This window comes from Coffea arabica, chromosome 6e (assembly GCF_036785885.1).
Source record: "Coffea arabica cultivar ET-39 chromosome 6e, Coffea Arabica ET-39 HiFi, whole genome shotgun sequence".
NCBI lineage: Eukaryota > Viridiplantae > Streptophyta > Magnoliopsida > Gentianales > Rubiaceae > Coffea > Coffea arabica.
In genome coordinates, this window is record NC_092321.1 from 21537366 (window position 1) to 21550689 (window position 13324).

The window sequence follows — 13324 nt, forward strand, 5'->3', positions numbered from 1 at the left end:
ATATCATTCAAGGGGACAAAATGCCTATTATTATAGTTTAAGGAGTAAACTGCAACTGGGTATATAATTTATGGGGATTTTTTGCATTTATTTTAAACATATATACTAATTAGTTTTTATTTTTTTGAGTTCGATTAAGTTCAAACTTGAGCTTGAACTCAAGTACAAGTTTTGCAGAATTTTACATAGAAAGTTCATTAAATTCGAAGATAAAATTAGATCGAATTCGATTTGATTGGATCAAAACTGAACTTGAGCCGTCCCATTTGCTGCCATTATAACTGTCAGATATGACATGTACTCAACTGGGCACGTAGAAAGCTTTTTTGTTTGAAGAAACGGATATGAAAAGTTACATAAAAGAACTAGTACAAATACAGCAGTCAAATAGTACAAATACATCAGGGAATAAATCCAAAGAATGATAAAATTCTAGCAGAGGGACAGTGAGAGAGTTTGTATCGATGGAAACTTGATAGCGATCGTCAATTAATAATAATATTCACACTTGAGGAGAAATGTCGTAGTGAGTAGCAGCCATGCCATTGGGTAGTTAGGCTTTAATAGGCTCTTGCTCTTATTGGATGATTTCTCCATCTTTGATGTCCTTTGCCTCCTTGGACTTAAATTACTTTTTCTGAAACCACTATCGGTCCATCCTTTAGATAATGAGTGTATGGTTGGGAATATTTGGATTGAGTTAACTTTAGGCCTTCCTTATCTAACACAGGGGTATCTGGGGGTAGCGGTCTGGGACTGGATACCTGACACCGCCATTAACCCCAACTAATCCCACTGCGCCTGAGAGAGCGGGCCCCACCGAATCATCAGGAATTTACCCCGGCTGCCCGAGCTCGGAATCGAACCCAGGCCCTTCTCACTCAATGGAGCTACAAGGACCGCCCGAGCAAACCGTGGGGGGCCCTTCCTTTCTATTATCAACACTTCATCTCACGCCCCACCATGTTAGGTCACTCTGAGGTGTGTCTTAATTTCTTAAGATTGTTTGACAAAAAATAAAAAAAATAAAAAAAGTGTTGTTTCATGAAGTAATTAAACTTTTTTGTTTTAACTTGAAATTTTGGAAGAAGAAAAGTTTTTTCTCTCGAACATATATGGGGCAATTCTCATGATGTTTAAATATGAAGGAAACTAAACCAAATTTTCAAAGGTGTTACGAAAATCAACTGGAAAGAAAAAGAAAAGGAACAGTGCAGTGGATATAATAAATGCAACCTACATTTAAGAGTGACAAATAACTAATTAATCTCCTTACTCAATAGCAACTCAACTCAAGACAATCTCAACCAAAAGAGGGGTACAAGATTAGTATAAGATTATCATACAGAGAAGAGATTAGTATAAAATTACATCTCCTAAATATGTCAATCTATCCAATCCCTACAAAAATTTTTCAAAAAAATCGATGCTTAGTTTAAAACTTTAAATGTTTTTCATCTTGTCAATGTTCCTTAATAATATGGCACAGCAACAATATTTTACATATTCTACGGGCACATTTTCAACCATCAAGGATTTATCGTAGCGCTTGCATCAATCAAAACCACACTATACTATACATTTGACTGTACTATAAGAAACAAAAAAAAAGACAGAGAGATAAAGAAGAACGACACAGCATACCAGACTCTTGAGTCCTCTGAAATGAATATCTTAGGTTCAAGCCTCAAGGTTGGTTTGTTGATTAAAAAACCTTACCGTCCAGTGGGATTCAGAATCTCAGAGAAAACACTGTCACACCTTGAAGTTGTCACTGCTTGCCGTGGATGTCCAAGTTGTAATACCACCATCTCAATCTTGCCAGCAGAATCTTGATCGCCTTCTGATTCAGAAATCACATCTGTATCATCATCGGTCATATTTTGCACATCTCCTCCATGCATATGCAAGGGAAATGGATCAGGTCGACCACCCTCATTTTCAGCTGCCTCCTGGACTTGCAATGCAAATTCAAGGCCACCAACTACATCATCCATTCCCGGTCGTTGAATCCCTTGATCGTTCAAACAATTAATGGCCGTTTCAGCAAAAATCCTCAAACATTGGGGAGCAATCTCGCCCTTTACATCTGGGTCCACAAGTCGATGGATAATCCGTTTTGTGTAACACTTCTTGGCCCATTCAGCCAAATTCACCTGCTCCTGGGGTAAGTCTAGAATAATAGGTGCCCGACCACACAAAACTTCAAACAAAACCACCCCGAATGAGTATACATCAGACTTGTCCGTCAATTGCTGTCTCGTGTAGTACTCCGGATCTATGTAGCCGAAACTCCCCTTGACCTGCGTGCTGATATGGCTGTAAATCCCACTCGGACCGAGTTTGGATAATCCAAAATCCGAAACTTTGGCCACCCATGTCTCGTCCAATAATATGTTGGTTGACTTGACATCGCGGTGAATGATAGTGTGCTTGGTGCCCGTGTGGAGATAATCCAACCCTTTGGCGGCGCCAATGCAGATTTGAAGGCGTTGTTTCCATGGGAGCGGTGGATTGTCTGTTCTATAGAGATGATCGCGGAGGGTCCCATTAGCCATAAAATCGTAAACCAAGATCATCTCACCCTTTTCATCACAGTAGCCTATCAAAGAAACCAAATGAAGATGTCTTAAATTTGATAGCAACTCGATCTCGGTTTGGAATTCGCGGGCACCCTGTCTTGATGAAGGATTTAATCGCTTTATCGCAACCGTGGTTAGATTGTTGTCTATGTACCCTTTGTACACGTTTCCAAATCCCCCGGTCCCAACCACAAACTTGGCATCGAAGTTGGCAGTAGCGGATCTAATCTCTTCCAACAAAAATCTCCTAAGCGACGATGAACCTGAAGCTCCAGTCTTTGTTGACCTTGGTGGGGTTGAAAGTGGGGTGCAAGATGACTTTGGAGCACTTTTCTGGTCCAAGTCTTTTACCCTTCTCTTCCATCGCCACCGGAAAATTAAGAAACCAAGGATTAAAATCACTTAAACCCCTCCTGCCGCCCCTCCTCCAATGGCAGCAAACAGTACCCGAGGTTTTCCGGGACTCCCCTTAATCGGTGACTTCTTGTTTGATGCCAGAGAATTGGGATCCTTCGATAGATTTGGATTGGTCCCGCCAAGACTGCCGTCGGAGGTATTCAATTTGAACAATTCTAAGCCATTCAAGATTGCATCGGCATATTTTGGTTTGACGTCAAGATTTGGGTGCAGAGCAAGAAACAAGTCTTGCTTGGTCCAGTGACTCTCTGGTGGCTTTGGAACGAACAAGAGGTAATCTCTGAAAATCGGGATTCCTGGGCCGCCTGCCCAATGTATAATATCAGCTTCTAGCTCAGCTGTTCTGTTACTGATAAATATTTTGAACACCCGTTGGTTATCCTGTGTAATCAAATCGGGATCAATCTCACAAAAATGCAACCTCATGAGATAATAAAACCCAGAATCAACAGGAAACATCCAGCTCAAGTTGAAGCGGGTGCTGAACTCTCCCATCGCCCTGGCAGTAGAATAAACAACTGGGGGGGCGGTGTAATTTGGGGTCTGTGGAGTGTACTTGATGGCAATTTCATTATTGCTCAGTGGATTTCCTAGATCTGCGCCCCAGAGGAATTCGTCATCCGGAGCCCATTCGCGAAACATCCCACCATCGTCCACCACAGAAACAACACTACCTCCTACGTTGAGCCTGTAAAGAGTTTCAAAGGCACTCTTATCCTGATCAAACCCGAACTGGACATTTGCGAATTTGAGGGGATTGCTGTACATATCATGGTTGCCCATGTAGATATCGTCCTGGGTTGAAACAACTTCAAATTCCATTAAGGAAAGCGTAGGAATTTGATAAGGGAAAAAAGGTAACATTAAGGAGTTGATTCATATCCTGAACATTGATGATATATTCTTTTTTAACAACAGAGGCCGGTGAGAATCCCTTGGTAGAAACTGTGAGATATGGGCTAAAGTTGCTGAGAAGGGTGTAGCTATTAGCTGTGACAGTGAAGAAAGATTCAGCCGGGTTGAGGCCGCTAGAGTTTGAGACAGCGTGGAAGTAAAGGCGGAGGAACTTCCTGCCAAGGCTGACAGGGAAGATGTAAGAGAATTGAGAACGGATGATTCGGGCACTTGAAAAAGGGACTTCGCTGACTGAGGAGTTGAATTCAGTAGCTGTGACTGCTATTGAAATATTTGCCATGTCGTTCGGTGAGAATTTTGAGCCCACGTCGCCGTCCCATTTCCGGCCATCGACTGAGGTTGAATTCAAGGATGAGCCGCAGTTGATCAGGATATAATCTGTGGGGGTGTAAGACGGAGTGCTGTCCGTGGAAGCGATGACGAACAACGAATTGAAGAGAAAGCAGAGGTATACAAGAAAAGTGAACATTGGAGCAAAGACTTGAAGGGAAAAAATAAACAAGAAAAGGTATATTTTTTCGGCTCAAATGCTAACTCAATTTTCTGATGGAAAAATTGGTCGTTTTTCCATTGACGCGTAGGATTAGGATTTCGCCATTTGTCTTTAAGAAATGTTGTGGAATTTAAAATCCCCAATTCAGGTGAAGAAGGAAACGTTAGTAGATGGCAGTCTATCGTGGCCTTGTTAAGTTGGAAAAGTCAATTAAGACCGCCACAAATTGTGACATTTTTGTGGGAGACAGGGATTGAATCCCTGACCTCCAGCATCACCTTTAATGGTGATGACCACCGGATCAAATGCCCAGTGCCTTGGAAAAGTCATGTCGTTGGGCAGATTTAATGCGTCATGTCATTGGGCCAATAAAATGCACGCGTATAGATTTATTCTCCCAAATAAAGCTGACGTAAGCAGCTACACCATGGCAAATAATTAATTGCACTTCTCTCTTTTTAATTACAAGCAGAAGCCATCAAGAGTTGCATTTAATCGGGGTTTTCTTGATCTAAGCTTACATGATTAATCGATGGTTATGTAACCTAGAATTATGGAGCAAAATTGGCTTAGAAGTATGATGCATTCTCTTGGTAATTTAATTTTATTTTTCAGAAATGATCCAAATTTTCACTTTTCAAACCATGCAAAACTTGCTTTAAATTTTGAAAACATACCAATATCGTTCCATAATCCAATTTCGACCAAGTTTCTGGCAAAATCGAAAAATGGAAAAACATGCGCATTATATCAAATTTCGACCAAATTTCAACCACATGCGCATTATATCAGGTGCAAAATGGAAAAACGAAATTCTTCCCAATCAAAACTAAAACAGAAAATGATGAATTTCATCCCCTTATATTTTTGCAAAATATTTTTTTCCATCGCACATATTTAAAGCTTGTAAAATCTATACCCTTACAAGTTGAAGATGTACTACTAATTTCCTCCAAAAAAATGAGTTTTTATCAACTTTTAGGTAAAGGGTAGCATACCCTAGTTTAGGTTTGCAAACGGATCAAACCGTTCGTGAGCTGCTCGAGTTAAAAATCGACTCAAGTTTAGTTGATATCGAACTCAATTCGAGCTTGAGGTGACCAAGTCAAACTCGAGTTCAAAGATACTTAGTTCATTAATACGCGAGTCAACTCAATTATATAAATATTTATATTAATAGTAAAATTATATATATATTTCTAATATTTTATTATTTGTTAAAAAATTATTATTTTATTCATTTTTTAAAATATAAAATAATTTTTATTTTTTAACCATGAGCTCGAGCTCGAGCTGTTACATTGAGAGTTCGCCGAGGTCAAACTCGAATTCGAGTTTGATAAAACTAAGTTAAAATTCGACTCAATTAGACCAAAACTCAATTCGAGTCGATTTGTTTGCAACTCTAACCTAGCTACATTACAATATTTCAAGGCTGTTAATCAACTGAATGACCAAAGCAAAAGCAAATAGCGAATTAAACCTCGTTGCTTCGCTGACGGATCAATGTTTCATTATTTGAAGGAAATAGTAATGCATAGCCACCAAGCCAGAAAAATTCGACTGCAAATTGTTGATGTAGTAATTTATAAAAGCTAGATAAAATTCTTCTATGTTTCAATGATGTTTACTTTTTTTTTGGCTTGCTCTACTTTTATACAGCTCTCATCTGTTGTGTTATCAACAGATTCATAGACGAATTTGTCCTGTTCCATGGGCTTGATTATATTTTCTTCAAATAATCAACATGCAATAACTAGTGAAGCAACGAGAATCTAGTGCGACATCTACTTTTGTCTTCGTCACTTGGTTGACTAATAGGCCTTGAGATGATTTACAATTGATTTAGATTTGGTTTTGGGATGAAATTGGTACATGTTCAAAATGACAGGGATGGTTTTGCATTCTTTTAAATGTGATGGATGAAAGAAAATATTTTCAAATATGTGAGGGACAAAGTTGGCCATTTCCTCATTTAATTTTAAAGGGGAAGAGTTTTACCTTTCGATTTTGCCCCTAATATATTAAGCGCGTGATTGGGGTATGAAATTCTTAGCTGGAGAGTTGATCGAATTTGATTTTGTGGGACTAAAGTGGTATATTTCCAAAATATAAGCATTATTTTATGAATTAATCTTCTATACACTGACAACGTATACACTTTCATCGTTAGATGTATGACATGTAATCCGAATTTGAATTTGAAATTCGAATTTTACATATGTGTCGTATATCCAATCATGATAGTATATACATCGTTAGTGTATAAAAAATTTACTCTTATTTTATATGATTGTAAGTGTGGGGCATGAAAAAATCTTTGCTGAAAAAATAAGGGACTAATTGGGTCTTTTTTTTTTTTATTTTCGGCCTGGTACAAAAATCTTTTTACCATAGCTGTGAGAATGAAATAGAACAGCAAATAAGGACTTGATTGGATTTACATTTCATTGATCAGAACTTGATTTTGGGGTGCAGAGATGCTGAGAACATCCATGATAATTTAGCAAGAAAGAAGGAATAAGGACACAGAAGTTTTCTCCTTTCTAGTGGTGGGGTTAAATTCTTATAATTTCTTATCATCCTCGAGCAAGTCTTTTGAGCAACGTTACTTATTTTAAATTCAAATGATCGTCATTTTTAGAGGACAATTGTAAGTTATCTTTGAAATTACAATGACTAAAATTATCTTTTTCTATCGAAAAAAATATCAAATTATACTGTAAACATTAAAAATTATTATGCATATCTTGGTTCAGGTGCTCATTTCCCTTTATCATACAATGAAAAGGAATGGTCTGTCGCTTCGGAACATCCAATAAAATTGGAATGGTACAGAGAAGATTTGCAAAGACTGTGCAAGGGTGACACAAAAAATGAGAAAAAAATGAGAATGGGTATTAGTTAATGCACTTGATTTATACCAATGATTCCAATGTGAAAGCACGTACTTACCCTCCTTGTCCTTCTTGAATTTAAACACTTTCCTTGTTTAATTTTAATTTACTAAATAGCTTGCGCATGAGACCTCTCTTGATGGGTCCAAGTGATGAATCCATACTTAGGTTCATACCTTAGATTTTCATATAGGAGATTTCTAACGAGTGCCTATACAACTAAATCATACCTAATTAGCTACATAAATTCACACATTAACAATTATTATCCTATTTTACATTTATATATTTTTTCTAATTAATATTATTTTTTTCAAAATATGAACACGTGAAATCCATTGGACATTCGTTTGACAGACTCTTTCATATATAACCATTCTACTCTAAATAAATAACCTGTGATCATTAAAGATTGAACCGAAATTCAAATTAAATAAAATATTTTTATTGATTAAATGCTAGTCAGATTGATTGCAAATTCAAGCATCACAATAGGCAGACCTTTCTGGGATCTACAGCTTCTTTTATCTTGGACCATGCACAATGCAGCAGCATTGAAGACCACTAAATCCCGGAACGCATAAAACATTATTGATGTGCAAGTCCACGTAGCCACACTGCTCGATGCAATCAAGTCTTGTGGTGCATGTACCAACAAACTTGCAATCGCTATACGGTCCATCATCGTCGTCGTTAATCTCTGCAACAATATATATATACCAATTCACCGTTGAATTATTACTTAATTCTATACCCAATCCAAAAGCAATTAAAATCTTATAATACTCAAAATTAAAATCAAAGGCTCGATTGATTTGTGATCTCCACTTTCGAGTTTCTATCAACGTATGATACAGCTTAGATAGAAGCATTACCATTAGAATATCCAGAAAGAAGAAGAGTCATGAGGATGAGTGAAACCAATTGAACCCTTCTTGATGCCATTGTGCTGTATGTTGATGCCAAACCAATATGAACAGCAAATACAACAGAACTACCCTTGCCTATTTATAACGAATGATATTGATAATTAGAAACGTGTCATCACCTATGTGGTTCAGATTTAGGTTCAGGTTGACCTGTGTACACACTTTGACAAATGGCTTATCCGTATATTAAAGCTTTTGAAAATCCGATTCATCATCTTAGAGTGAGACAATTCGCAGATTAATTGGCTATTGTCGTTTTTTGCTTGAGTGGTTTTTGATGTGGAACCGTTTCTAAATGAAACTGATAGAAGACCAACTTTCAAAAAAGATTTACCAACCGTTTGGTTGGTGGGTTTTCTACTCTTCAATGGGTATAGAAAGTGCTTTATACCCATAGATGATGTTTGATATACTTCTATGGGTATTGTTCAATCACAATCAAAAAGCCAAAAGTAGGTAATGGTCATTACTGACCAATTTGTGGGGGAATGAACCCCATTGACGAATTTAACACTAAATGGCATAAGAAAAATACAAAAAAGAATGAAGATACGGCTATCTGTCCATAGCGACGCCAGTCTTTCTTTCTTCTTGTACTCTTTCTTTTCCCCTTTTTTCCTTTTCTTTTTGTATTTTTGTAAGCATACTCATGTTCCTTCCTTTCCTTTATTCTCTCCTCCAATCTTTTTCTTTCTCTTTTCTCTTGATGGCCAGTAGTAGGTGGCGGTGGTGTTGGTGTCCATTGTTGCTTGGGTGAAGCTTTTTTTTTCTGGCAATTATTGTAACTTTGACAAACTTTTCTTTATGAAACCTTAACACCCTTAATCTTGTGATTTGCAGGCAAAACATAGCATCAACTTGTGTGTGTGTGGTTTTTTGTTTTTTGGTCTTCAAGATTTTAAGTTTCACTCCATGTGTTATTGGACAATTTGATGTCAAATTAATTTTAAATTTAACTTCTCCAAAGTGAGATGATTGTTTTGATAGTCATTTGGCTTATAAATTTTTTGAACTTGCCACGTTGGTGGACTTGCCACGTTGGTGGTGATGGTGGTTGAAGGTGGTTGGGGTTTAGTATTGGAACTTAGGAAGAAGAAGGGGAAATGAAAAAAAATAAAAAAATTTGAAAACCCATTCCTTTTGATTACAATACCAAACAATCAATAAGGTTTTGGTAATACTCATTGCCATTGAAGAATTTTTGATAGCCATTTCTATTGCTATTCCGTAGTGTATGCCAAACAGCTGGTTAGATATGGCAACCAACCCGCTCGGGTAGGAGAAATGAGGCAGGGGTGGGAGTGGGGGATTTTTCTTACCCCGCCTCAAATGGGGCAAGGGATGGGGGAACATACCATGCTCCATCCCTCGTTTAAATTTTGACGTAGTATAACATCTATGTATGTTTATGTATATATATATATACACACACAACTAGAAGGAATCAGGCTGTGCAAGCATAGCTTAGCCCTACCAATAAAATTCTGGTTAAAATGCATCACATCATAATTTGCTTTCAAATAAGGAGCAATTACAATTCCTAAAAAATGAGCCTAAAAAATAAGGTTTATTTTTAGCAGAATGTTCCCAAAGTTTGCTCCAACTTGCTTATTGTAATGTAGTAGAGATATATTGTTGTATTGTATGGACAAATAACAATAAAGAATTTAAAAACCAAACACATGAAAAATGCAAAACCAGTTCAATGTTAACATAAATGGTATATGCTTCATAAAACTCAAACATCATGCTATTATAATTACAAATGCATAAAATTTCACCACTATTTCTTTTCAAACAAGACACCATCAAGTAAAAATTCCCATCCTACAATTTCACAATAAAACTTGGAAGAAATTGAAATGGAAGGTTTTTCAATGCATAAAAAGGGTACAAAAATTTAGTACCAAAGAATTACTAGATGAAGTGCTAGATTCAATTATGCATTGAAAAGGAACTAAAACATCAGAAATGCAAAACACAAATTTTGCATTTAGATTCAAGACAAATCTCACAAAAGGAGAATTGCCTTGCAGAACCAAAATAATTGAAGGCTTAATGAATCAAGGAGATCAAGCCAAAATAAATAAATACATCATGGTAACAGGATAAAGAAACTATACTGAGAACTTGAATAGTTGGGATAGATCAAAAGTGGGGATTGAAGGTTGGAGGCATATTGTAATTGCATCATCAAAATACCACAATTGGTATATTTAAACTTTTTCATGGAGAGCACCACAAAACAGAGTTATCTTCATTTAATTTTGGTTCGAAATTTTAGTCCAGCTGAAAACTGTCTTTTCAAAATTTTCCCTGTTTAGACCAGAGAATTACCAAATTAGTCGACTCAATTTTTTTAAGTAGGAGAGGGGTGGAATTTGCGAACGGGGAGGGGGAAGACGGGAATTGAATCCAAGACCTTTAGTTCGTGGGTCTAATCTTAGCTACTAGACTATCTCAACAGTCAACTCAATTTATTATACATGCTTGATCAATTCAGTTTAGTCTCATGAAGTTTCTTCAGCTTACAGTAATATTTGTATTGCATTATGACTTGAGTATTGGATTTTGTGTTTGGCTACTCCATTGATGCATGATGGTCAATCATCGTTTGATCATCATCAATGGTGTTCTATCTCTGCGTCTTCATGGTTTACTTCATCATTTACTGTATTAAATTGCACTGCTAGTTATTGCCTAGAGCAATATACACAAACTGTTCTATTTGCTCATCGGATTTCAGTTTTCGACTTTAGGGCTTTATCCGCATTGATCGTTTTGATCCTAAAACATGGATCATACCTGGTGATAACTCTAGAACCTACACACTGGAGAAAGAGCAGCTTTCACCTAGCAGAACTATTTATGACAGGAAGAAGAGGATGATTGAAATGAAGACCGTTGCTGATGTAATTGAGGCCCTCATTGGTGTATTCCTTTGCTCTACCAGTGAAATAGCAGCCTTAGCGTTTATGGAGTGGCTTGGTATTGAAGTTGACTCTATTTATGTGCCTTACATAAGGCCACTCCCTGCAAATCCAGGGGAGGTGGTCGATCTCAGATTTTTCGAGACTCGTTTGAATCAATACTCATTCCATGATGCTTCTCTCCTTGTTGAAGCACTTACTCATGGTTCATACAAGCGACCTGAGAACCCCAGATGCTATAAGGTAATCTCTGCCCTTGCTTTTTCTCATGTTGTTATAACGGTAAACCATTCTACTTGTTTTTTGAACAATTTATGATCTTGTTGGGAATGTCTTCAGTATTTCCTCTGTTTTATTTTCTCAACTTGATTGTGCATAGGCATGTTTTTTTGTTATGTCAAACTTTGATTTCCTGCAAAATTGTGAAGCACTTAAATCTCATCTACTGAAATATCTTTTTGGTTGCTCGTCCGGCTTTAGTATTTTTCCCAGTATTCATTTTAGTGGTTCAAGATATATATATTGCACCAAAAGAGAAGCTGTTTGATGTGTATGGTGATATTATTTGCTTGCAGAGATCAGCTTTTTGAAGTCTAGTGCCATATTTCATACTACAAGAAGTGGTATTAGTTGTACTTTTTTGGTCGAATTGATTAGTTACTTACAGGTTCGCTAGATCATTCGAGTCTATTTGAATTACCATATGTATTTCGGAGCCACCAGATTATTACTTGTTTAGTTGATAATAGCCCTGGAGATATATGTCTTTCCGCACACGATTACTTGATTAAGTGCAAAACTATGTCTGTTGGGAAAATTTACATAGGAGGGGTTTGCATGCTCTGGTTCTTCAATGGCTAGATTGCTTACATGATCCTTATATCATGCACTAGTTTGAATTTGTCAATAGTTCCATACTGCAGAAGATATCACTGGCATGCCTTCCAGCAAAGATATTATTGTGGATCTTGCAGAAAAGTATGAAGAATCGCAGAAATCTTGCAGAAAAGCTTATTGTGGATTAAGTCGACAGCAAAATTGACAACTGGTCCTTGAATTCTTCTGCAGCTGTAGAATTTCTGCCATATTAGCGGTCATATGAAGCCATCCAAGAAAATATCCAAGTGAACTTAAATGTTTCCAATAATTTAGAATTGGAATAAGCTTGTGATATTTTTCTCCTCATTAACATAAATTTCATATACAAGATCAAAGAAATTAGCCCAATTGCATGCAAATATAGATTTTTTTTGACGTCTTTTTCTTTTATCAACTGGACGATTATACACCGGAATAGTCAATTTGAACTCAACTTGATACTATAAATGAATTTTAATTCTTATTCGAATTCAACCTCAAGTTCGTTGAAAATCGAACTGGAATCAAGGCTAAACTATTAGTTAAGGGCTTGATTCATCTATAGCCCTAATGGGGACTTTAGCATAACATGACTATTGTACCCTCTTTTTATGTAATTGGTGCGTGGTGCAACAGCATCTTAAATAATGTTTATGGAGGCAAAATGACTAGCTTATCCTCCAATGTAACCATCAATTTTTTCATTAGCATAAAAGAGGTAGCCCATCAGTTTAAAAATCAGTGGAAACCTGTAATTTCTAATAAAAACTCGTTGAAATAATAGGTCTCATTCAAATCAATAATTGAATCATGTTTAAGACAATTTCAATGTGTAATAGGGAGTTTTTGGCTAAAATAACCTACTTTTCAAAAAATAATCCAAAGTAATGCTCTTTCAGTTTTTATTCCCTTGTTAATCTAGTCATTGCCACATAGGCTCCCTATCAAAGGAAAAGAATCACTTGTAGATCTTTCCTTCCATTTATTACATGATTTTTCTTTGTTTGGTGCCCCAAGGACATTCTATAAGCAAATTGAAAAAGGAAAGTGGGTTTAGAATTAGTGCTTCAAAAGTATCGACCACCTCCTAAATTGCAAATTTGCAGAGGAACTTCTTTTCCTACATAGCATTATTTTTTATCATAATATTACAAGTTCCTCTCTTTTTTCTTGTAACATGCAATTTTATATATGCCGGTCTCCTAACTTTGTACATTTTAAGAAGTTTGTAAAAATTCAAATTGTTTGACACGTGAGTAATCATTTCAAGATATGTGATGATCACAGTTTTTGTGAACAGCAA

The 13324-nt window shown here is 36.6% G+C and overlaps 1 protein-coding gene, 1 non-coding gene and 1 pseudogene across 2 annotated transcripts; 2 read left to right on the plus strand and 1 right to left on the minus strand.

The window, feature by feature from the left end:
* Window positions 1-778: 778 nt before the first annotated feature.
* LOC113695241 (receptor-like protein kinase FERONIA) lies at window positions 779-4654 on the minus strand (annotated as a pseudogene).
* A 2549-nt stretch (window positions 4655-7203) lies between these two features.
* LOC113697670 (U6 spliceosomal RNA) lies at window positions 7204-7307 on the plus strand. The gene has a single exon (XR_003449948.1). It is a non-coding gene; the product is annotated as a U6 spliceosomal RNA (small nuclear RNA).
* Window positions 7308-10860: 3553 nt separating this feature from the next.
* LOC113696578 (endoribonuclease Dicer homolog 2-like) lies at window positions 10861-12205 on the plus strand. Its single transcript, XM_027215974.1, has 3 exons — window positions 10861-10887; window positions 10993-11406; window positions 12074-12205. Exons 1-3 carry the CDS (start codon window positions 10861-10863, stop codon window positions 12203-12205), a joined length of 573 nt encoding a protein of 190 aa, XP_027071775.1.
* The last annotated feature ends 1119 nt before the right edge of the window (window positions 12206-13324 follow it).

Excerpts from the sequence above, each read along its gene's own strand:
- LOC113696578 (XM_027215974.1), top strand. The coding sequence starts at position 10,861 with ATGGTGTTCTATCTCTGCGTCTTCATG. Across the intron at positions 10,888-10,992 it reads TCTATCTCTGCGTCTTCATG|GGCTTTATCCGCATTGATCG; the intron begins GTTTACTTCATC and ends TTTCGACTTTAG. Across the intron at positions 11,407-12,073 it reads AGAACCCCAGATGCTATAAG|TTCCATACTGCAGAAGATAT; the intron begins GTAATCTCTGCC and ends ATTTGTCAATAG.